The 24995-nt window shown below is 44.5% G+C and overlaps 1 protein-coding gene across 4 annotated transcripts; it reads right to left on the minus strand.

Moving 5' to 3' along the window:
* Positions 1-19: 19 nt before the first annotated feature.
* tsc2 (TSC complex subunit 2) lies at positions 20-24946 on the minus strand. Of its 4 annotated transcripts, XM_071915335.2 has the most exons (42): positions 24831-24946; positions 23807-23991; positions 23566-23652; positions 23350-23460; positions 23098-23245; positions 22685-22802; positions 22525-22573; positions 20544-20669; positions 20319-20392; positions 20093-20219; positions 19612-19755; positions 19372-19509; positions 19113-19216; positions 18796-18877; positions 18033-18188; positions 17807-17926; positions 17086-17208; positions 16855-16961; positions 16042-16207; positions 15627-15749; positions 15346-15480; positions 15044-15233; positions 14782-14875; positions 14593-14695; positions 14390-14484; positions 12066-12206; positions 8917-9078; positions 8654-8812; positions 8433-8545; positions 7843-8085; positions 7155-7415; positions 6207-6296; positions 4525-4682; positions 3825-4432; positions 2402-2480; positions 2234-2320; positions 1812-1998; positions 1513-1652; positions 1302-1380; positions 1100-1191; positions 892-990; positions 20-677 (listed from the first exon to the last, which is right to left on the minus strand). In XM_071915335.2, exons 2-42 carry the CDS (start codon positions 23939-23941, stop codon positions 507-509), a joined length of 5724 nt encoding a protein of 1907 aa, XP_071771436.1. In that variant the 5' UTR covers positions 23942-23991; positions 24831-24946; the 3' UTR covers positions 20-506. The 4 variants fall into 4 exon arrangements, with proteins under 4 accessions (XP_071771436.1, XP_071771438.1, XP_071771437.1 ...); XM_071915337.2 differs by lacking the exon at positions 6207-6296; XM_071915336.2 differs by lacking the exon at positions 6207-6296 and having other exon boundaries at positions 8917-9102.
* Positions 24947-24995: the final 49 nt, after the last annotated feature.

Consider the following 24995-nt stretch of genomic DNA (forward strand, 5'->3'; position numbering starts at 1 on the left):
CCAAATACCACACTTTTGTCATAGTCTCTCTTTATTCCACACACACATATTTACACACAAACACACACTGCTTTCAAATGTAGTGTTCCCTACAACTTTACTCATCTCCTGTTGCACATCAGAAATATCTTGATTAGCCCTAAAAAGTGCAAAGCGTTAGCGTTTCAAAATCTTCGAAAAATATGCAGAAATTACTGTCTTCATATATCAATACTTCAGCACAAAATAATAAGCCTTTGTGATATCATGAAGTTCAGAGGTTCTCAATTACAAATGCAGTAATCCAATTGGTTTATGTCAAAATCAGTGTGCATACATCTTCCTGAATTCTTTCACACATTAAGAGGAGAAACTAAATTCACCTCAGCTCTAAGGCAGGTGTGTGCATGTCTGTGTGTGTGTGTGTGTGTGTGTGTGTGTGTGTGTGTGTGTGTGTGTGTGTGTGTGTGTGTGTGTGTGCGCGAGTACAAGAAATGTAATCCAAGAGGTGGATGATTTCACGGACTTTACACAAAGTCTGTGAAATCATCCACTGTAGAGACGAGTCTCTTCCTTTGGCCCGAGGCTTCTGCATTTGCCGCTGCGCTGCTTTGTTGATACGGAGATTTATTCTGCTGGGTGTGTCCTTGGGTCAGCGAGATGCCTGGGGTCGGGCGGGACTGAATGTCTTCCTGGGCCTGAGCCAGAGGCAGGGAGAGGAGACGGGGTGAGAAGGACAGACGAAAAGATGATGGAAGGGAGGGAAAGAGAGAGATGTAATTGGAATTTATGGGAGGAGGTAAAAAATATCAATCATATTAAGTAAAAGAGTACATAGGTAGACAGAGATGGAGAACCCTTTAGCTTAGTTTGTGTGTGTAAGTGTGTGAGTGTGTGTGTGTGTTCATTTACCCGGGTCCTGATCCTTTTAATGTGCCGTAACCTCGCCAGCCACTTGGAGGCATATGCATCGGAGGGGTTTGCTCTGTACTGATGCACCAAAGAAGCCATCTGGGGAGAGAGAAGGACAGAAGAGTAAAGTGTGTGTGTGTGTGTGTGTGTGTGTGTGTGTGTGTGTGTGTGACCGAGTGTGGATTAGAGAGATAAGGAGCACACTTACATTTGCATGCAGGGCCATCTGTCGGACCAAAAGCGGTAGGTTGCGGTCTGAAACAATCTTTGCCACCGTCGTGTCTACTAACCCCTCCAGGTCTGAGAAAGAGCAAGACAAGGAACAAAAGTAAAGCAAAAGAGAGAGTGACAAGGAACAAGAGCAGGCAGAAGATGTAACTTTTTGTCTGTCCATTCAACAATTGTCTCACCTTTGCGGCACTGGAGGGTGACAAGGTTACATTCATAGTCCAGTGGTTTTATGATGACTTCTACGAAGTTAAACTGACCCTGTTGGAGGGGAAGAGAGAGGCACGCTGGAGTGGGAGCACAATGTATTCACTGCACATTTGTGTCTGTCCAAGTGTTTTGTCTGTGTGTGTCTATGTGTGTGTGTGTGTGTGTCTATGTGTGTGTGTGTACCTTTATGGTGCCCAGTTTGTACTCCTCTCCAGAGTCGTTGTACACAACCATGACAAAATCATTGCCAATGTGACGCTTTTTGTTGCAACAGCCCTTGTCGCTCTCCCTGTTTGGCATCAGTGTGGCTATGTGGAAGATAGCTGCAGAGACAAAATACATTAATACCAGGCATACAAAGAGAGTATTTGTTGTGTAATACTCACAACTGAAAGATATCACACATAAGCACATCATTTCTATAGTAGTAAGGACGTCGCTTTCTCTCCCTCTCTCTCACAGACACGCACACACACGCTCACCCTGCATGATGTCGTCATGCCAGCAGTAGGTGAATTCTCCATCATCTCCGTACTGGTCAAGCCCACCAAGGAAGATCTGGTCGGGGTCACAGTCTTTCAGATGGATTAATTTGCCCAGGCCTGTCAGGAAGGCAGCGTAGCGGTTCGAACCATACTCGTTCGACAGGATGGCAACCTCATTGTTAACCTGGGGGAGTGAAGATGTTGAGGATGTAAAGTCAATTAAACTGTCCATTAACTGACTGACAATAATATTCAATGATGACAACAATCAATGCTATTGTTTGGGTTAGTGTGTGTGTGTCAGCTTTGTTTAGAGAGATAGAAACTGAGGACACAGGAGTCAGAGGTGGCATCTGAAAGGTGTGCGTGTGTAAGTTTATGTAAGTGTAAGCATGTGTGTGTATGTGTGTGTGTCTCACCTGACCAGCCCCTACAAACACCACTCCGATCTTATGGGTGTCATAAGGGGGCATCTGGTCCAGTACCTTCACAGCACGGTCAATCACCTACCACAGAGAATAAACTTAGTTTACAATGCATTCACCGCTCGGGAACAGATTCCAGCTAGGGTGAAAAGGGCAACTGACCTGAGTTTTGGGCAGAAGCAGGGGTTTGTTGGCCTCATTCCCAAAAAAGGGAGAGTGGTAGAGCTGGAGGAAGACAAAACTAGAGAGAGAAAGACAGAAAGAAAAGAGAGGTGTTTGGTATGGGTACCACTATAAGTTTGTGTTATTAGGTTATCACCTCTGCAGTCACCTTTCAAAAACTGGCTAGAATATATACACTGAACAAAAATATAAACGCAACACTTTTGTTTTTGCTCCCATTTTTCATGAGTTGAAGTAAAAGATCTAAGACTTTTTCTATGCACACAAAAGGCTTATTTCTCTCAAATTTTGTTCACAAATTTGTTTAAATCCGTGTTAATGAGCACTTCTCCTTTGCCAAGATAATCCATCCACCTGACAGGTGTGGCATATCAAGATGCTGATTAAACAGCATGATTATTGCACAGGTGTGCCTTGGGCTGGTCACAGTATCTGGTGTGACCACCATTTGCCTCATGCAGACACATCTCCTTCGCATAAAGTTGATCAGGTTGTTGATTGTGGCCTGTGGAGTGTCCGTCCACTCCTCTTCAGTGGCTGTGCGAAGTTGCTGGATATTGGCAGGAAGTGGAACACACTGTCGTACACGTCGATCCAGAGCATCCCAAACATGCTCAATGGGTGACATGTCTGGTGAGTATGCAGGCCGTGCAAGAACTGGAATGTTTTCAGCTTCCAGGAATTGTGTACAGATCCTTGCAACATGGGGCCGTGCATTATCATGCTGCAACATGAGCTCTGGCGGACATTCCTGCAGTCAGCATGCCAATTGCACGCTCCCTCAAAACTTGCGACATCTGTGGCATTGTGTTGTGTGATAAAAACTGCACATTTTAGAGTGGCCTTTTATTGACCAGCCCAAGGCACACCTGTGCAATAATCATGCTGTTTAATCAACATCTTGATATGCCACACCTGTCAGGTGGATGGATTATCTTGGCAAAGGAGAAGTGCTCACTAACACGGATTTAAACAAATTTGTGAACAAAATTTGAGAGAAATAAACCTTTTGTGTGCATAGAAAAAGTCTTAGGTCTTTTATTTCAACTCATGAAAAATGGGAGCAAAAACAAAAGTGTTGCGTTTATATTTTTGTTCAGTATACATTTCAACCTGTTGTTTTATGTTTTTCACTGTCTGAATTAAGTAATCTAATGATTCAAAATCGGGAAGTAGACCGTAATTAATCTTGGACCAAGCCAGCGGAGCCAAGATTGGCTCTTGTGGCTGATACATCACTTCTGATTGTCAGAGCTGACTGCAGGCTCTTCATACCCACCCACATGCATACCCAATGTGGCAGGAACAAGCCACAGTGGCTTCAGGCTGTGCTTTAGGTACAAACAACAGAGGCTGCATTTATTTCTTCTTCTTCTTCCCAACATGTGTGTGTGTGCAGTACCTCGGGCTGAGTCCGGAGATCTTCTCTGTGTTGCTGGGTCCAGGTCGACTGTGGTAGGAGTCCCTCTCTGTCCTCCTCTCTCTCCTGGAGGAGGGGGCTGACACAGAGATGGTGTGACCCCGGGGACGGTGGCCCCCGCTGGGGGAGATGGGTCCAGGCTGGGCAGCTGCTGTTGGGAACTCCAACTTCATCCTCGCTCCTCCGCTCTGAGGCAGTGCTGCGCCCGGGGCTTCACCGCCTTGGCTCTGACCTCCCAGTCCGTTCACCTCCCCTCCTCCACCTCCCTCCACTTTCTCTTTCTCCAACTGGGGCTGTTGGGGCTGGGGCTTGCCCTCTGAAGGTGCCCTGGGTCGGGGTGCATCTGCTATTGCGGTCCCTGACTCTATAGCAGCTTTGGAGAAGGCTTCAGGTAAGGTCTGCAGCTCAGGGGAGGAGCTGGACTTGTTAAGCCCCTGACCCTGGGACTGAGTGTGGGTCTGAAAGGGAAGCTCGGGCCCCTGGCTGCCCGGGGTGGAGGGTCCGAGAGTGGGCTGATCGATCGGAATCGCTCCCTCGCTCACCTCCTCCAGAGTTGACTTTTCATCATCCTGACTGGATGTGGAGGAGGACTGGAGCAGAGAGATAAGATGAGGAGTTGATTTAAAAAAATAACAGAGGAAAGGAGTTTAAGCGTAACACTGGTGTGTTTGTGACTACCTACCCTGCTGAGAGTTCCAGGGGGCGGGGTCTTTGTGAACTTGTCAGCAGACATGAATATGGGTTCAGAGGCCATCGGTTCAAACTCCTCACTCTCTGGCCAATCAGATGGGGAGTGTGCTGAGGTGACCCCTGACCCCTCCTCCAGCACCACCACAGAGTCTACAGCAGGACACAGCAACACACATGTGGGTATAGGTGGATACACACACAAACACACAGTTCTACACCAACTAAAGTGTACCCACACACACACGCCAGTGTTGAGTCCACGTTTCATTACATAATCATAAAACACACAAATCAAAACCATACCCAGGCATAAGACTCCCACCTCAAGCATAAAAAAACATCAACTGTGAATTGTAATTTTGACACAAACACCACACACACACACTCTCTCTCACACCTTTTGCTCTACTAGGTCTAGACAGAAAAAAAAATCAAAATTCTAGCCAAGTACATTAGAAGGCAAAGGAAAAAAAAATAAATAAATAAATCACACTGGCAACATGAAACAGAACATCCAACCTATAAACATTGATCAGAGACAGACAAATAGAAAGACAGATCAATGCGGCAGGGGCAGGCAGCATCTATCCATCACTGGCTTATCTAGCAGTGGCAGCTACCGTCTATTTGATTTCCATCAAGACACATGCATCTGTTTGGTTGGATGGTTTGTTGGTTATCTCTGTCCATACATACTGTAGCTACTGCAACAGTAGCCCAGACCAGGCCTCATTCTCATTCTCTCCCTGTAGTCCTGCTGCTCCCAACTGACACTCTCCCTACACTCAAAGAAGACAAAGTATAATGCATGAGAGTCAATGCCAGCCCCATCAGGCTGTTTTGGGTTTGGGGTGCTTGTCTGAAAACTGCAGCTCTGAAAATTTCTCTCTTGCCAGACTGGCCTACCAATAAGGTGAGAAAAGTGTATTATACTTGGATGAGGTCTGGGCTCTCCTGTTGACAACAACAGAAGGTCACAGGTTAAAGGTCAACCTGGGAGTATGTTCAGGAACACCAGGGTTAGAGGTCACAAGAGGATTAGAAAGGAAAATCAACAAGGGAGTCAAAGAAATCATCACTTAGGCTATCATTGGATTGGTTGATCCTAGTGCAGTCACATAATTCAGTGCTATGATTGGCTTGTTTGTCGGTTTGACTGACAGAGCATCCTCTCCCATAGCGTCGGCTGTTGACGACCCTCCCTCCATCCCATGTTAATATAAGATTGATGGGTAAAGCAGAAATGCAGTAGAATATATTCCTTCACTTGTGCAATTTTGGAGCATAAAACAGCTGGTCCTTTGCACACCTGTGTTATCTCTGACAGGTGTGCAGGAGAAGCCTAGGAAACACACAAAGAAACTCCTGCACACTGTCCCTTACTTACAATAAAAAAATTTTTTGAGAAAACCACTTTTTGGTCTTAGGACCTTCCCCAGGTATGAGACTGTACAGTGAGAGATAATGTGTGGAAGTTTCTCTGCACACATGTGGAGCATAAAATGGAAGGGGTTTTGTTATTATGAATGCCATGTGATAACAGGAAAGGCATTATGTCACTTCCACTGTATGCTCGCAGACTACTGTATTGTACAAGTGACAAGAAATACACTACACCAGGAGTTTGCTCAGGGGGGAGAGAGGGTATGGGGGCACACATGTGTTAGACAGTACCTGCCCAGGAAATACTCCTGTGCAACCTGCCAGGGGCTGGAGGGCCTGGGGGGGCAGAGCCCAGACCCAGAGACCAGAGAGAGCCACCCACTGCAGGCAGGGAGCCAATGGGACGGGTTGGCACACGCCGCCACACAATACACCGCAGCCAATCACAAACCAGCATGGTGGTGAAGATGAAAAAACATGAAAACAAACTAATCAGAACAAGAACAAAAATCTCAAAAACAGACCAGTTAAAAGAAAAAAAGATGTAAATGAATTACAATGAGAAGAGAAAAAAAATGTTGAAGGAAAGAGTGAACCAGAGTTCACAAGGTAATTAAAGATAGATATAAAGATGAAAAGTTGAGGGGGTGAACCCCAGAACAAGAAACCAAACAAACAATAGCACAGGACACTGGGCGTCGATGAAAAGGAGGCTTCTGCTAAAAACCTTTTTGACTCATGAAACAAGACCATGCCGCAGTGATCTTTGACAATCACTGACCTGAGCCAGTGCAGGCTGGTCTATTGATGATCTTAGCTTGAAATTACCAGAGTATTTACAGGCCCTTTGGCTGAGATGATCAACACCTAGCTCAAGCCCATAATCAGGAGCGAGGACAGGCAGTGAAGCGGACGGGATGCACATTCATGCGTAACATCAATTCTATTTCTATCCAGTCAGGATGTGCTGTTCCATTTATTAACAATAACACGAGGAGGGAGTTATTTATAAACAACTAGTACTAAAAAAAAACTCAGGTACACTGCCTGTCCTCTTCAATGCCACACTCACCTGCTCAGCAGGATGCTAAAGGTCGTAATGTTTTTTGGACAAAGACCTCACCTCTACGGATTTCAGTTACAAGCACCAACACACAGTGACAACATGAAAAGACAAAAACACAACCTTTGAAATCTCTCTCTCTTTCTCTCTGTTGCACACCTCAGACCCTTACTCACCAGTGTTGGAGCGCTGGATCAGGTTTGCCTTCCCTCCTCCACTGCTGTGTATTTGGGGAAGGGGTTCGGAGATGGGGGCGGGAGCTGGGGCTGGTGCCGGGGCAGCGGTGCTGGCAGGGGCACTGGCTGTCTGGGCGGGTGGCTCCTTCACCCCCTCCATAGCCATGAGCACAGTGGAGAGCTCCTGCAGGGGCATGTTGCCCAGCTCTGAGGAGAAGGGACTGGGCGGGTTCTCCAGACACATCAGCCAGCTGGTGTTACCTGCACAGACAGACAGAGTACAACAGTAGATTAGACCGCTGATCCACTGATAATAACTCTACAGATCTATTGCTCATCTTTCCACCTATCTGTGGAATCATCCATCATAGTGTCAACTGACAGTCTTTATGACAGAATTTAATATTAGAACCGCTCAAAACAGGAAACTGTGCTGATTGACATAAGCCTGATTACTTGTACTAAGTGTATCTTCTGGGTCTGGAATAAGTGAATTGAATGCTAATGATGGACAGCAGCGACAGACAGGAGAGAGAGAGAAGGGCCATTTGCCCAGTCAAGGAAGAATTATTCAAAAACTGAGACAGAAATCACACAAACAGCTAAACCCTGATTGGATAACTGAATAGCAATCCCTAGATCTCTTCACTGTATGTGTGTGTGAGTGCGTATGTGCAAGTTTGCGTACCAGACGGCCTTCGTATGAAGATCTCAGCCCAGCCCTGTGTGAGCATGGGGACAAACTCAGCCAGGCTGGGATTGTCTTTGAGTGGCGGGGGAGCGGAAGGGGTGGGAGAGGCGGAGGAGGAAGGACCCAGGCCATCCAGGGTGGGACCAGAGGGGGGAGAGAGAGGGGCGGCTAACTCCCCCTCAGAGGGGGACACCAGCGGACTGAGACTCTGGGCAGGACCGGCACGCAGAGCATGGCCACCTGGGAATATAGGTGAGACAGGAAGAGGAAGGTCATCATCACCATCATCATGATCATTTGTCAACTATTTTTCAGACCAATTCACATTACTTTGAATGGCAGTTTTAGTCAGCCAGTGAATTTTTGACTGCCATCTTCAAAAAAACAACACAATGGTATCACAAAGTGATGTCAAACACAGCAGCATGACATGCAAAATTTAGTGTGCAGGTACACAGAGCAAGCAAATGCATTTAGGTACACCAATTAAGCCAAAAAATAACAATTAAAACAATTAAAATACAAAAAAGCTAGTTTCCCGTCCTGACATGAGGCCGACTACTACTAGTGGAGGAGCAGACTATTACCTGACATGGAGCGGACTCGTATGCGTGTGGCTCTGTTGAGCTGCTGGCTTGACTGAGACTCCAGTTTGGCTGGAGCCTCTTTGGTTATACGGGTGTGTAGAGATGGATCTGACCTACAGGACCAAGAAAGAGAGATGATGTCAAAACGGCTACAAATCTGAATAATTCTATTGTCATTATCTCAGTGTGTGTGTGTGTGTGTGTGTGTGTGTGTGTTTCACCTCGTCATTTCCCCTCCTCCTCCAAGCCGTTCAGCCATGTCAAGGCCCAACAGCGCCTGTGTTCGGACCCCTCCGCTGGTTGTGATGGTCACCAGCTTGTTGCCCACCAGCCAGGTCATACTGCGACCCCCCGCCAACAGGAACTCTGCGATGGGAGACCTGGGAGGACAGTCAAAGGTCAAGATCGCCAGTGCTTCAGCCTGTCGGAATTCTTTTACAACAAATTATTTTACAACACGTGCACATATAAAATCGGAGCCAACCTCTTGGGCAGGGCTGAGAAGTTGGAGAAGACATATCGTGCCATCATGTCCAGACAGGTCTCAGTCAGCTCCAGGTGGACGGTCTTCAACCCCTCGTCTGCCTGAGTCACAGCATTTTCGTCTGCAGAGCCCAGACTGCAGGTGGTGGTAGAGGTGTGCATCCTAGAGGAGGCAACAGAGAGATGGCTAAGCGACAGCGAGAGGGACAGAGGAGGGAGAGAAAGGCGCACACGCTCCATATATATTAACACGTATGAAATGCACACAAAGTCATGCAAGTTCTGATACGTACACAGAGAGAAATGCAAGAGGTCATACAACTCACACCAACACACAAAATTGTTCATATATGTGATCTTGCTTTAAAAGATATATACAGAAACACACATGTGCGCATGCATGCATATGTGTGTGCACAAACAAGTGCACAGTTAGGTTAACAATTTAATTCTCTCACACACACACAGGCACAAGCTGGGACTTGGTATAAGTGGCAGACACCCACACAGACTTTGATATTGCCTTGGCCATCTCCCTGAATGTAAATTGTGTCTGTGTAGCGGTTGAAGGGGCCTACGGTATAATAAGTGTATGTTATTAATCTTAAGGTGAAGAGCAGCATGGTCACAAAGCCGAACAGCGAGAGACTTGCAAAAACAAGACGAGGGCAAATAGAAACTATGTGTAAATGAGAATGTGTACAACAGGGTGCCAACATCTCCCCTGATCCAATCTCTTATCAGTATTCACTGCAGAGTTAACAGCACCTCTCTGTATCCACAACAACCATTATCCCATGCTCTGTAGGGAAATCAGGTTAGCTGCACATTTGCTAATGGAAAAATCAGTCTCAATGGACTGGAGAGCTCCCAGACTTGACTTTTGCCTGCCGTAGTAAAAATAAAGGCCACACTGGCTCGCTGCTTGGGGCTGAAGTAAACACATTTAGTAGGAGTGATTTTTAACAACATTCTCAGGATGAGTAAGCCAGACTGAGATTTCTCTGTTCTCTCTACACAGTGGGGAGTATTCAAGCCAGAGTATTTTTTTCACCCCTCACCCAACAGAATAAAAATCTGGAAAAAAATAAATAAATAAATAAATAAGGTATATATAGATATATAAAAATATAATAAAAGAAGCAGATAAAGGACAATGGGATGACATAAGCAAAACATCTTGTGGAGTGATGTGAGAAAGAGAAAAATATAAGAGGAACATGTTTCCTCAGTTGATCTATTCAATTTCTTTTAGCTTTACCTGTGTCAGCCCTGTAACTACCTCTATTTTATGTAAGACACTATAATAGTTCATTACAAACCACTGACGGAAGGGCTGCCTGACAGGATTTCATCTAAATTTGAAGCTGAAAATTGTTGCGGGAGGGCATCATGTGCCTTCGAGCAAAAATTGAATTCTAAATCTAGAATTCAAATCAGATGTGTTTGCCAGTGCAAATTAAAATGTTTTAATGATGAAAAGATCTAGTGTTAGCAAGGGGCTAAATTTGAAAGGTTTTAGGATATATTATTAATACAGTTGTGCAGTTAGGCTACATCCGTTCTCTTAGAGAGAACAAAATGAAATCTCTCACTCAGACTAAGTCCCAGCTTGTGATTAAACAACATATAGACAGACAGTTTCTTAGCCCTTAGCCATCCTTCTACTGACCATTAATGAATTGTGCTTGACTCCAATGTCTAGTGGACACGTACTCAGAACACCACAACCATAAAACACCCACGACAGAACCAGAGTGGTGTGTTGTATTCATTAGTTCAGAAGATAAATATTTAAACTCATGCGTTTTGGGTCATTTCTGTATATTAAGCATTGGTGTAGTTTAAGAAAATATTTAATTAAAAAGTCTTGTTGAAAACTTAACTATGGTCATGTTGTCTGAGGTGAAGGAGGGCAGGTGTCCACCAGCACACAGGCTTCAATCTAATTTGTCATGTAAGTGTTACCATTCAAGAGACACATAGCCGTTTTAGGAAATATCAGAATTGCAGCCATTTAGCAATCATTATCACAGCAGGTTTAATAGATCTGTATTGCAGTTGGTGTGTCTGATAAAGTTCCAACTCTCACTCCGTTTCCTTTGAAATTAAATCCAATCTTAAGTTTTAGGACTGTGCCACCTTCCTTGAAAGGTTCACTCTTACGCTGCGTCATACTGAACTTTTACTGCCACCTACTGGACAGGAGTGATATGACAAATTCAAGAGAGCGGTATCTGACAACTGCAATGTTAGATCATATATCCATCAATCACTCACTTTCACAGTTCAGCCAAGCAGAGAGATAGGTATATAGGTAGGTCGGTAGGTAGGTCGGTAGTGTGTGTAGGTAGGAAGTGTGTGTGTGTGGTAATAAGAGTGATTTGAGTCTGTTATCCAACTGTATCACAAGTCCACACCAGCACAGCTAGTCCTAAAACCCCACACTTGGAGATTGCCATGGTCATAGCAGCACAGTGTATGGGTGAGCAAAACAAAGGCATTAAAAAAAAATCTCAAGCAAGCGAGCAAGGCTGTTGTGTTGCTGTTGTCCTTATCATTGGCCCAGGAAGCAGTAGTACCCTCCCACCAGGAACAGGGAGGGACCAGCTGCTGGTTGCAGTGACAGTTGTCAGGTTGTGTAAGATCCCATCCCTTTGGCTACACATGCTTTGCACCAGTCCCTCCAACCATTCATTTGTTGTTAGGCCAATCAAAATCAGTCAGCACCACACTCAGCAAAAACCACAACCAAAAACAATCTCAAGCCAAAAATAAGTTACAAAATATAAAAGCTAAAATCTGTGTTAGAGCCAATTCAAACAGAATAACATCGATGTGGATCAAGATGTTTTCTGAACATGTTTTCTGCAGACACTGCATGCAAAACACAAAAGCAAAACATAAAAACAAAAATAGCACACGTATGATCACAGCCCAAAACAAACCAAAAATGTCAACAAACAAACCCTCCTCCAGCATGCACCACCCAAATTGAGGTGTCCCTGGTAACAAACCACCCAACGCCCGCCCCACGGTCCCACATGACAATGACCCTACGCCCCATCAACCATCCCATGGAGGAAGCAAGAAGTGTTTGGGTTGTTGTTGTTTTGTTTTTTTTGGTTACCCAGAAGGCTCTTCTCTAACCTGCGGACCGCGTGCTCGGAGACACTGATGCTGCGGGAGCGGAAAGCGTCCATGGCTGACAGGTCCCTCAGCTCTTTAACTGGAGAGCTGCTGCTATTGGCTACCGCCGCTGCCGCCTTCGCCACTTTGGCCGCCCGCAGACTGGGTGGTGATGAATACCATGGCAACGGGCGAGGGGAATGCGCCCACGTCGGGGGTACGTTGGCAGTGGGCAGTAAGGGGGTGGATCATCGTACGGGTGGTGGTTTGGGAATGTGTGGGAATGTGGATACCAGGACACAGCAGGAAATGTCACCCGAACGCCCGAACAACAGCCACACGACCAGGTGACAAAGGGACACACGTCACGAGGAGGGGGCAGCGTACAGAGGGCAGGGCCGCACAGGTCAAAGGGCAGACGTCACAGGAGAAGGGAAGGGCCAGTAGAAATGTAGGGAGGATCCAGGGTGACGCAACCACCCCCCAAACCCCAACCACAACGCAGAGCCCAATCGCAGGAGGGGAGGGGAGGGGTCAAATGAAGAATTGAAAGAAAAACAAAAACAAGGTGATAATTAACAGCAGTGAACACTATGATTCAGATTACAGGAGAGGGGAGTAAGAAAAGAGGATAAAAAAGGGGGTAAAAGTCTAACAAAACATAAAAACAGACAAGCTACAGAAGAGGGTAAACGGCTTCTGCCTTTCACAAAAGAAAATAGACACAGGAAAGTATTCAGGAGAGCACTGAAATAAACATTATTTCACACAGCAGGTACATAGTGAAGCCAAGGACTAGTACAGAAGAAGTGAAGTAGTAGGGATGGACTCAGCACAGGTCTGACTGAAATGGGGGTTAAAACATAACCACATGAACAACAACACATCCAACTGAAAAGGAAACACTGGGTTAAACCTGAGGGTTGGAGCATAGCATGCCGGGACTAAATGAAGGACCAAATAACCCTCTAAAAATTATATTTTACTGTTGAAAATATATTTTCAGGAGAAGGTAATTGAGACTTTTTGGATATCCCCAAATTTACCTTGACGCTCACCCAGGGCAAAGAAATACAGAAAAAAATAGGAAATAGGCTTTTGTGGTTACAAATGAACTTTAAACTATGTGTGTGAGATCTGGCATGCAGCACTCCAGCCCAACAGTGGGCTATGAGCAGCACAAGGACAGATCACGGGCTAAACAGAATGATTACACAACATGGGATACTAAAATGGGACTGATATGGAGGGTCAGTAGAAACTATGATGTTAGCAGAGTTACTATGTGTTACTATGAAGAGTTATCATGGGGAATGTACTTGATTATGGCACATAACTATGGGAGCATGGGTGTTACGGAGGATTTTGGAGGGGAAAAAAACCCAAAACAGTAAGTGCGGAGAACCAAATAAGTTTGCGAGGACATGGGGGAAAAAAAGACAGAGACAAAGAGGCAGAGCCTACTTTTCCTACTATTTCCTGAAAATATATATCTGAGACACAAGAAAAAGCAAAACGGAGGAGGGCAAGGAGATTTAATTAGCAAAAAAGGCAAAACATAAGGAAGTGGCACGGGGGAAGCGGAGTAACATAAAGGGAATGGCCCCTCCAGAGAGTTCACCTTGGTCTCAAACAATATCAGTTACAAGAAACCAGTCAGTTATTTTTAACATTTGGGTCTACAAGATAAAAACGACTCATTGTGCTTGGTAGGGCCTGTGACTGGCAATCCACCCACCTAGCGTTTCTCTTTAGCCTGGTTAAGATGAGGGTGGATATTTAAGACAGGGTTAAAGGAATCCGTGGGTTTACCGAGAGATTGGATTTATTTTGGATGTTTTTACTGCATGATGTTAGAGGAATTAAGACACGGATTCAACAGACATTCACACCATTTATAGATGAGAATGTTACCCTGCTGAGAAAAGCTTGTGTATTTCTGTTTGTGTATGTGTTAATTCTTTAATTACAACGGTAAGATGGCAAAACGTGAAGGCAGGAGAAAGCGAACCCTGAACTTCTTTCACCATGCCATCTCCGTGGTTACAAGCTCTGTTATTAACATGAGGATGAGTGGATTTAAAACAACAAAAATCCTGGCAGAAAAAGAACAACCTTCAAAATGTAAAAAAGCAGAAATAATAAATACACAGAAATAATGATCACCATGGCAACCTGAGAGGAATCAGTTCAACCATCACGCCACAATACCAGTCATGCTGAGTCCTGTGTTACCTTGACAACCCCAAACCTCTTATAGAATAATGGCCGCATGGTCACTTAATGTGTGGTGTTGTTGAGTCGGTGCGTCATCAGGTGTAGCTTTGTGTGTATGTGCGTTTTACCTCTTGGGCCTTTCGTTGAGGCTGGTGCTTCGAGCTCGAAACGAACTTTGCTCGGGACCGTCATCAAATGGAAGAAGGGCATTGGAACGCAAACCCTGAAGGAAGAGATGGAAGGAAAGAAAAAGTGAGGCAAAAATAAAATGTATTTAAGATCAACATAGGGAGGAAGACAAAGCACCACACAACCACATATTGACACACACCTTAGTGATGTACTGAACAAAGTCCTTGCGGAAAGTGAGTCTACAGCGTATGAACCACATGGCGATGACATGGTGGGCCAGCGACACAATGTACTGGTTGAACCTGGGAGGAATGGGAGCGGACATTAACAGGTCAGAGTCCATCTTGTGTCTGTGGATGTACGTGCATTTGTGCGTGTGCATACTCACTTGGAAGGGTTGGTGTAGGGCAGTGAGATGGCGAACACACTAACATACTGCTCTGCTACAAAGTTGGCATACAGATGAGGCAGACGCACCAGAGCTATGAGACAAAAACAAAAACAGCACAACCAAACACTTGCTCATTTAGCGCTCAGTCTGCAATGGACACTTGTTCTCATTACACAATGAAAAACAAGGACGCATCAAAAAGTTTGATGTAACTGACCATGAACATGTAAGAAGTTTTTAGAAAAACTTTTGCACTCACTGGAGAGGAACTCTAGCATAGGCGATGCCATAGCAACGGTTGCCGAGATGTGGGTGAGCTTGACGATAAGAGCTGGGAGGAGCTTGATCATGATGTCAGGCATCTCCACAGTGCACATCGTCAAGGCAACCACACACTGTTTGGCACAGCGGTAAATGAGGCCAGTCTCCAGGCACTGAACCAGTTCTCTCTGCGGAAGAGAGTAGCAACCAAAGGGAAAGAAAATCATCCAACCACATTCAAGCTTATGGATCCAAGGATTGTAGCTATGTACGTGTGTGTGTGTGTGTGTGTGTGTGTACCTGTCTAGACTGCTCCAGGTAGTTGTGGTAGGAAGTGATAGCAGTGAGCACAGGAACCACCGCCAGCTGAACATCAGTACGGGAAAAACCATCTGGAGTCTTCTTCAAACGCTCGGAGATCAGACGATCTGTCACCTACACACACACACACACACACACACACACACACACACACACACAAAGAACATAGAGGTGAGAAACAGACGGCAGTTGATGACATGTACACAGGCTAGTACACATGTGTATATGAGTTTATATGCATGTGTGTATATGTGTGTTACCATGCAGCAGAGTGTAGAGCAGAGCTGGTCCAGGCTGCAAGGCGAGGTGAGCAGCAGGACTTTGTACTGGAGCGTCCATGGCAGCTTGTCGAGAACCAGCTTCAAAACCTTCCAGTCTGTCTCCTACAAGAGAAACAGATTAGACACTGAACAATGTGGGTGCATGTGTGTTCTATATCTTTGAGAATAGCAGGAAGGATCAGTTACAAGTGTGTGTGCGTCCAACTCATTTGCCATAAAAGGGGTATGCACTGAGGCATAGGTTATATTAAATTATGCACACCACAAGCAGCAGCACCCAATTTTGAAGCAGGCATTATTACAGTATTATGACTCCAAGTATGCCACTTTTTTGGTCCGTGAGCTGGATATAATCATTTTGAGTGAGTGTGTGGGTGTGTGTGTGTGTGTATACCATCTTTAGGCACTGCAATAGGACGCTGAAGGCAGGTGCATAGGGCAGGTAGGCTGTACGAATGGAGGAAGTGGAGGGGGGAGGGGCGGTGGGGGGAGCGGGGCTGCCAGCAGGGGGAGACGCTGTGCCTGTTGGCTTCTTCTCACCGACACGCTTCTCTGGCTCCCTGCAATAACAGAAGTAACAATTTGCAGTTTTCATGCAGCATATTCTTTAGCCGACTGAATTAAACTGAATGCTTTTTACAATGTGTGCAAAACAGCTGCAGATAGGAGCAGTGTCATCAAGTGAAACAAAAAGTGGTGTTGAAGAAATGGAAAGGTATCTATACTAGTAAGCAACATTCCTATATGCTCACGTAATATGTAACCTTTGACCCATATTTATACCTTAAGTGCCTAAAACTCAAGAATACTGAACCTGCTTCACCATTATAAGATTAAACTATAAAAGTAACATCTTGTGTGTTTCTCACAGAACTGTGTGCTTGGAATGTGCAAATGCCCAAATCTCATAGAAAACATTGACCAAGTGGCCTTGGCAGAATAATAACTTGTTGTCTTCTAGAAGAAGGTGCTCACCTCTTATTACGTATCTCCTTAAAGTGCTAGAACTATAATTATCATTGGTTGTTCAGTCTTGTTCATATGATCTTTTGACCAGTAGCTTTATTATATTCTATCTGTATTAACATAATCATGAATATTCAACACTATAAAACTCTTGAATAAACCTGTCAAACTGCCACTCTCTCGTCCTGAGTTTTCTTCCACAGTGGTGTGTGTGTGTGTGTGTGTGTGTGTGTGACCTTACCCAATATCACAGTAGCAGTACGGGCTGAACCTCATGGCTCCGTCTTTGTTGGGGACCCCTAGACGGTGAAGAGAATCTGCTCGCATCATCAGGAAGAAGTCAAACACCTGAAGGGGAGAAAGAAAGCGAGGAAGTAATCAACAGAGGGAGGAGGGACAGACATACACAATACAAATGCAGTCAGGGATACCCGAAAATGCAAACAAACACAGACAAACACCTTGCACCTACCTGTAGTCGAATGCTGGAGGCGATAGCAGAGCAGTACTTGTTCTTGTAGTGAAGCTGCAAGTGGCTGATAAGCAACTCATAAACACGACTAGCATGGCTGGCTGGTAGACTGTACAGTTTGCTCTGCGAGGAGAGAGGTGGAAGAGAAAAAGTTGTGGGTTCATCAGCCAGTAATATTACATTTCATGCTACATTCAATACTTCTGCTTCTGGGGACGGATTCACAAAACCGTCTTAGGTTTGCATGAGTGGATTTCAATTTTCAACCCAACAAAGGTTATATTGCTATAGATAGCAGACAGAGTCAAACATGCTTATTTAAATTACTGAAAATTAATTTTCGGGCCTTTTATGCATGTTTATATTGCAGTTGCAAGGTAGGACCTATTTGAGAAGTTCCTAAGTAAGATTAAACTTAGGAAAATATTGGGGAATTGCACTTAAGAGCCATCTTAAGAACATCATAGAATTTCTTAGGTAGCTTCTTAAATAGATAGATAGATACTTTATTGTCCTACAAGAGGAAATTTGGTTCCACCCTTTATACACAGCCTCACATACATGTACCCACATACCCACCACACAATATTCATACAAAACAGGAAGACCACAATACATTAACAATACATTGGCACAAGACATTCAATCAATGCACTTAATTCTTAAGATCTATTTTGGGAGCACTTTTGTGAATCTGGTCCCTGAGTCTTTGTGTGTGTACCTGTAGGATCTCCAGCAGGCCCAGTATAGCAGTCCTGACGTCCTCCATAGGAGACTCTGCTGTGGGGTCTCTCTCAGAAACCTCCAGGGGCCCCAAGCACACCAGAGAACGGCTGGCCACCTAGACAGAGAGCAAACACATCTCACCACAATTACACTTGACAGCAACTAAGGGAGTTAGCGAGCAAGTAGAGGTGAATGTGAGACATGCGTCAGTGTGTTTTTACCCGCTCTATGATGTCCAGCAGGCTGGTGAAGTGGTGTGTGCTGCAGCCCTCAGCCAGGTCCACCAGGAGCTGCGTGGCCTGTTTCCTGACAGCCAGGTCCCGGTCTTCAGCTATCCCACTCAGCTGGGGGATCACCACCACTTCAATCAACTCCTCCTGAAGGAAGGGACGAGGGAGGGCAGGAGGAGGGTTTAGTTGAAGACGTTATAAGATGGTCAGTGAGTTAACAAAGAATGAGAGGGAGAGATATTCAAAATTGTATCAATCTATCCCCCCCCCATCCTTTATTTAAACACATAGCTACATTGCAAACAAGAATATTTTTTTCAAGAGAGAACTGGCCAAGAAAGCAGCATCAAACTTCAAAGTTGTACACCAACAACACACGATAATCTACAAAATCAAAATACAATGAAAGTCAACTTTTATATATGAGCACTCCAATAGGTAGCAGTCCAATATCAAACAAAATGTGTTCAACAATGGTCAAACTTAGCCCATTCAGAGCCACGGTGAGACAGATGGGGGAGAGGTGAGGGTGGCACACAATGGAAGCATTTCACAAGTCTGTATCTGACCATCAGTGCAGTTTGCATATAGAGTATTTATTTGACCCCTAGAAGACAAGCCAGTAATTGACCATCACATCAACAGTGAAAATCTCCAATAGACTGTTGTGAATGAAAGTTACAAAGGATGCAAGATTTCAGGGTTGACTCTGTAGTGTGTGTGTGTGTGTGTGTGTGTGTGTGTTTGCACAGACCTCATACAGCTGTCGGTTGGTACTGAGAACGAAGGAGAGGATGTGAAGCACTTTGATCCTTATCACACTACGACTCTCATTCCTTTCAGTGAGATAGGAAGATGATAGAGAAGGAAAGGAAATGAATAGAGAAGAGAGAGGGAAAGAAACGGATTGAGGTAATGATTAAAAAAGAGAGGAACAATAAAATCTGGTCACTGAGGCATTAGATAGCACCACCACTGTGTGTGTGTGTGTGTGTGTGTGTGTGTGTGTGTGTGTGTGTGTGTGTGTGTGTGTGTGTGTGTGTGTGTGTGTGTGTGTGTGTGTGTGTGTACCTGAAGAATTTCTCCATGAGGCGGTGAAGGCTCTGAATCCAGACATCCTTAGCTGGCTGGATGGACTGGGCCCTATACGAGATGAGGGTCAACACTGATGCATCCTGTCACACACACACACACACACACACACACACACACACAAACGAAGAGAGCAAGCTTAGAAAAAAAGCAGCAAAATATGGAGTCCTAAGTATGTAGGAGGACTAAATGACAAGAAGATGATGACAAAGAGAAATTAAAATCCAAAAGAACTAACAGGTCTCTTGTCAGCACATTTCTCCACCAGACTGAAGAACTTCTCAGTGGAGCCATGGTAACCGTTCTGCTCATACAGCTCTTCTACTGTGGTCAGCAGCTCATAGACAATGGCCTTCAGCTCTGCACTGCCTATTGTCTGTGAAGAGAAATGAGGCAGATCACTTGGTCACAGAAGAACTGGCATTTGAGTCGGTATGTATGTGTGTGTGTATGTGTGTGTGTGTGTGTGTGTGTCTACCTGGATCTGCTGCAGTAGTCTCTCTATGATGCCCAGCAGAATGTCCCAGGTGACGACCTGCAGCTCCTTGCCATACTTCTTGATCAGTCTGGTGATGGACAGGACGATCTCATAGGACACCACCTCATTAGCACACGACATGGCCTGGGGTGACAGAGGTAAGACAGCAAAACTCAATCACAACTAAATTACATTTTACTGTATTAAAAGTAACATCATAATCACAACTAAATGACATGTGATTGTATTGAAAGTATTGTTACAATCACAACTAAATTATATTTTACTGTATTAAAGTATCGCCAAACTCTTCCAAACTAACTTATATTTATTTATTTCTCGTGTGTCATTCACCCACTGTTTGTCAGTCTTGGCTCTTCTGTGTGCTTGCAAACGGTGCCTGTGTGTGTGTGTGTGTGTGTGTGTGTGTGTGTGTGTGTGTGTGTGTGTGTGTGTGTGTGTGCGCGTGTGTGTGTGTTACCTTGTAGAAAGATGGTAGGACCAGTGTGGGTGTGTTTTTAAGGGCAGGGAGTCTGTGTGCCCCCCACAGTGCCATTCCTACAAAGAATACAGCGCCTCTCAGCAATGGTGCATCCTCCATATACACCCTGGGGGAGATTTCAGGTGGTCAGAGAAACACACACAAAGAGGAACAAATCAAAAAATATACCACAAGCCCAGAAACATGCTGAACCCAGGGACAATACCTCTCTTCCATTATGCGACACATGGTGTAAATAGCGCTGTGGCCGAGGTGAGTCCCCAAGACCTTCCTCATCAGCTGGAGAAGAGGAGGAGCAGAAGAAAGGGGGAGAAAGAGGAGGACAGGAAGAGAACAAAAGAAGATATGAATTAAAAAAAACTTGAAATCTGAGTCCTCAGCTCAAAGGCAAAAGCAAAGTGTGCGCATGTGTCTATGTGTGTTCGCTCACCTTCCAGCAAGATTCACAAAACTCCTTGACATTGACGGTACGACAGAGTGTGATGATAAAGACGGTGAGAGAGTCTGACGGCAGGCAATTGTAGCACACCACCGCATCCAGCACTTGCAGCGCCACCTGGACACATACACACAGACAAACCAAGGCACACACACACGCTTCCAACTGAGATTGGTGCTGAATGCAGACAAAACTAGGTTAATTATGTTTGCTTACTAATTACAGAAATAATACAACAATACAATGTTCAAAAACACTGGGCTTAGTTCATCACGCAAGATGTTTGGAATGTCTAAAATGGTTTCCACAAGCAATGCAACATATGCCTCAGAGTAAGATATGCCATACGTAAACATGCAATGCTCTTCCAGGCATGAAGCAAAATATTTCAACATTTAAATGTGTTTCCCCCATCCACGATGTTGAGATAATTGTGACTTGTTTACAATGCAAGCTAACCCTAACCCATATGCATTGTTTGAGGTTATATCAAGAGGAAAGTAACATCTTACACCTGCATAATAAACAACTGCCAATTTGTTAAGAATGTTTTAAAAACCTATTTAAGCTTCACATACTCCATGATAAATAAGCCTTCAATGTTTTCCTGTTTAATTGTTATACCATATGCAGGTGTAAAATGCAACAAGGTGCTTTTGTACTACATTGTTGAATTTTGACAGTTTTCACTTTAGCATAAATGTAACCAGCACTGTAGAAATCTGTCACGCTTTCACTGATCACAAATGTGACATTAACTTAAAATATCTGCAAGCTTCACAAAGGGAAACTGTCCGCGGATCATTGGATTTCAAGCATCCAGTGTGTTCCAAAACCTGGAGATAACTGGGAACATTGTTATGTTAATGCATATTAATGAGCTAGCCCCACAAACAAGCATACTAATAGCATCAGAAAGAAAACAGATTGGTTCCCCTGGTGTCTACAAGTTTGTTAGATGTAAACTAAGATTTCGCTATGGCCAATAAATATACATGCAGCATAAAAACATACTGATGATAAGTGAGGACCACTGCAGCCATACAAAGTAAGTAGAATGAAGTGTTCTATTATTGCCGGGTCCTCATCATTTATTGTGGGACTACATTTCAGAAACAATTTGTGTTTTTCCTTTGGGTGTAGAAGAATGGCCATCCACCCTTTTTTACATTTACTTGATTATGGGTCTCTGTTGTATTATGAAGGCTTTGGATCAGACACTATTTGTAATGATCTGACATTTGTTAGGAACTGTAAGCCCCTAACTCATCATTGCATACACTCACTACAAAAATGTTACTACTGTAGTTTAAGTTAACATGTCAGAGATTGATTATGCATGGGATTTGGTAGGCAATACATTTGTTCAGTATTTTGATGTTATATGGACTGATGGTCTTGAGAACAAGGTATGAGAATGTCAGCAAAAATCAACTTATAGGCTTCATTAAATGTGCAATTCCCTTGCTATTTTTTGTTGTTTTTTTGTTGCTGCGTATTCACTTCAAACAGACCACTACATAACTCACATGAAAGCAGCCTGAGAATGTGTCTTTCAAGCAGACCAGGGAACCACTAGGGGTTTTTTTGCCTTCTCAAATGACTTGAACTCAGGGGGTAAATGCTTCAGGGTTCAGTTCAACTACACTTAAGTAACAGGTGTAAACACACCCTAAAAAAACTTCTCCTCTTCCTTCAGCTTCCCTCAGGAACTACTGTTACGGCTATAAATGCATTGTAGAGTAGTAGATGAGCTTTCAGATTGGTTTCCCTCAGTCTTTTTGTCTCTGTTCACATAATAAAATGTTACATTGTTTGATTAACTAACCTGCTTAATTAAACACTTGATAAAGTAAAATAATATGTAACCTTTAATTAAGTAAGTAAAAACTGATACTTGTTATTTCAAACTTTTCTTGAATTCTTCATACAAGTGAGCATTGTTGAGTTTCAGGAAAAACCAAATACCTACCTCGATATCTGTTGAAGATGTGGTTCTATTGCACAGAAGACAGATTTTCCTGCAGAGAACAAAGCAAGGACAAAAGAACAAGCAAGTTGATACCATTTTCTGAGTGAGAAAACGAGAACGTGCGCGCATACGTGTCTGTCTGTGTGTCTGTCTGTCTTACTGGACCATGATGGAGACATTCTGGTCCAGGTAGCAGCTGTTGAACTTGACCAGGTTGACAAGAACATGGAGGAAGTCGGATGTCAGACCTATGTCCATCCACAGCAGGACAAAGCGTGCTGGGGGAGGAGAAACATAGAGAGGATAGAAAAAAACGATTACCAATGGAGTAAGACATAGAAGAGGGCACTGCATGCCTATATACAGTATTTTCTTCATTTATGATTGGCATTCAATGGTAAACATCCTATATCAATAACAAACTTATAGCATGTCAACATTGAGAGACATATGTACACTTTATGGTGGTACAACTGCCTTAGCAATGAACAAATACATCATCTTAGGCCAGTATTGCCAAATGTAGTTTTAAAGTTGTTCAATATTTTCTAATCATTCTAAGCGGTGTTTCACCTATGTCCTCCTCCAGGTATGTGATGTCTTTGCCGTTCTCTGTCAGGGCCTTGAAGACTTCCAGCCGATCGGAGAGGTCCTCATTGGATGGCTGGTAGTCTCTGATCACCCTGAAGAAGTAGGCTCTCAGAGGGCCGAGCCGCTCACCCTGAACACAAGCACAAACAAACCCAACCGTGAACACACCACTACAAAATGACAGGAACTAGATCTTTTTTGTTTGTGTGTGTGTGTGTGTGTGTGTGTTTATACCTGTCCCTGTATTATAGCTCTAAGCAGCAGAAGAACGGCATGTCTGGCCTCCGGCGGCTGCTCTGGAGTCAACATGTCCTCCACAGCTTTCCATACGGCCTCCACAGCGTGCTGGAAACACACACATGCACGCACGCACACACACACAGAGGTTAACAAACCCAGGAGACTACATGTAGTACTGCGTCACAAACATCACATCACCATCAGACTCACCTCCTCAAACTTCTTAGCTTTGGCCAGATCACACACATGGTTTATTACCCGGATACGGTTGCTAAGACCACAGTCTGGATGGAGCTCCTGAGAAAGGTAGAGGGAAGTGTGAGGCAATGAAAGTAAATCTGACATAGTACAAAACATGGTGGGATCACTTATAAACGCATGGTGTGTGTGGGTCTATGTGAACATGCATGGGCAGTCAATCATGCAGTCTCCTCCGCCTGCCATCGCACACCTTGAGGATGTCTAGGGTGATGATGAACTCAGAGGGCTTGTTCTCGTTCTGCTTGCTGGGCGGACGTGGGGGTCCCAGACCGAAGATCCCCTTCACCTTGTCCTTCAGACTCTCCTTACTGGGCTGCTTGTTCATGGCCCGGCCTGGAAGGGCGATGGACTATACACGCTGGGTGTGACAGTCGTCTGGAGAAATAGAGAAACAGTTAATGCCTGGGAAGTATCACAGTTAGCTTGGATTGTTATAATGCAAGACCCAAGACCTGCTGACCAGTTAAAGGATGATGTGACTTGGTAACTACTTGATGTAGGTTAGCAAACGAGAATACAGTGAACACTAGCTTGACATGCCAAAACATAAGCAACTGTTGTACCTGTTCTGTCCATTCCTTTAAAATTGAGCTATCGACTACATATAGACAACGGTGGAAAACAATTAATGACAGCATACATATTCAATATTTGTGAAATGCCGACATAAACGAGCAACGTTGACAACTGGCACTCTTGTCGACGTGTAAATAAGCGTTAGCTAAGCATAACTGCAACTCGAGACATGCGACAATCGCCACAACAGCCTGTAAATTTGTAATCCCAGGGGGCAAGTTTCGTTTGTCGCAAGAAGAATTTGCTGTCATGTGGACTTGAGAGAGAGAAAAAGAGAGAGAGAGAGAGAGAGAGAGAGAGAGAGAGAGAGAGAGAGAGAGAGAGAGAGAGAGAGAGAGAGAGAGAGAGAGAGAGAGAGAGAGAGAGAGAGAGAGAGAGGAGGGGTTGGGGAGGTGTTAAACAGACAACGACCGTTCTGTTTTCAGTTCAACAACAACGTCCGTGCAAGGTAGCCTCGGACCAGTCAAACAGGCATCTGTGTGCATCTGCCAACATAAACAAGGCAACTGGGGGGAATGCACTGACTGCAGCACTGCTGAACCGTTAGCTACGCTTTATACTGCCTGACATGGGCTAGCATTCCTCTGGCATTCAAGGTCTGGTAGCTTAAAAAACAACGCCCCCTCCCCTCCTCTCACCTTATCGAAGTTGAGTCGATTTTGGTGCTGTTCAATTACAGTAAAGCTCCAACGCAACCCATAGAGCCGTCTACTTCTGTGCATTGATATAACTCTCTATTTAGCCTACCATTTGCCACTGAAAGCTTGCTCTCTCTCAAGCTCAGTCCTCCACTCCTCAACCGG

This window comes from Centroberyx gerrardi, chromosome 3, assembly GCF_048128805.1.
Source record: "Centroberyx gerrardi isolate f3 chromosome 3, fCenGer3.hap1.cur.20231027, whole genome shotgun sequence".
NCBI lineage: Eukaryota > Metazoa > Chordata > Actinopteri > Beryciformes > Berycidae > Centroberyx > Centroberyx gerrardi.

Coding starts and splice junctions, on each gene's coding strand:
- tsc2 (XM_071915335.2), bottom strand. CDS start 23,941: ATGAACAAGCAGCCCAGTAAGGAGAGTCTGAAGGACAAGGTGAAGGGG. Junction 14,876..15,043: donor TATGCTAGAGTTCCTCTCCA/GTGAGTGCAAAA, acceptor TTTGTCTCATAG/CTCTGGTGCGTCTGCCTCAT. Junction 6,297..7,154: donor GATCCAGCGCTCCAACACTG/GTGAGTAAGGGT, acceptor CCCTGCCTGCAG/TGGGTGGCTCTCTCTGGTCT.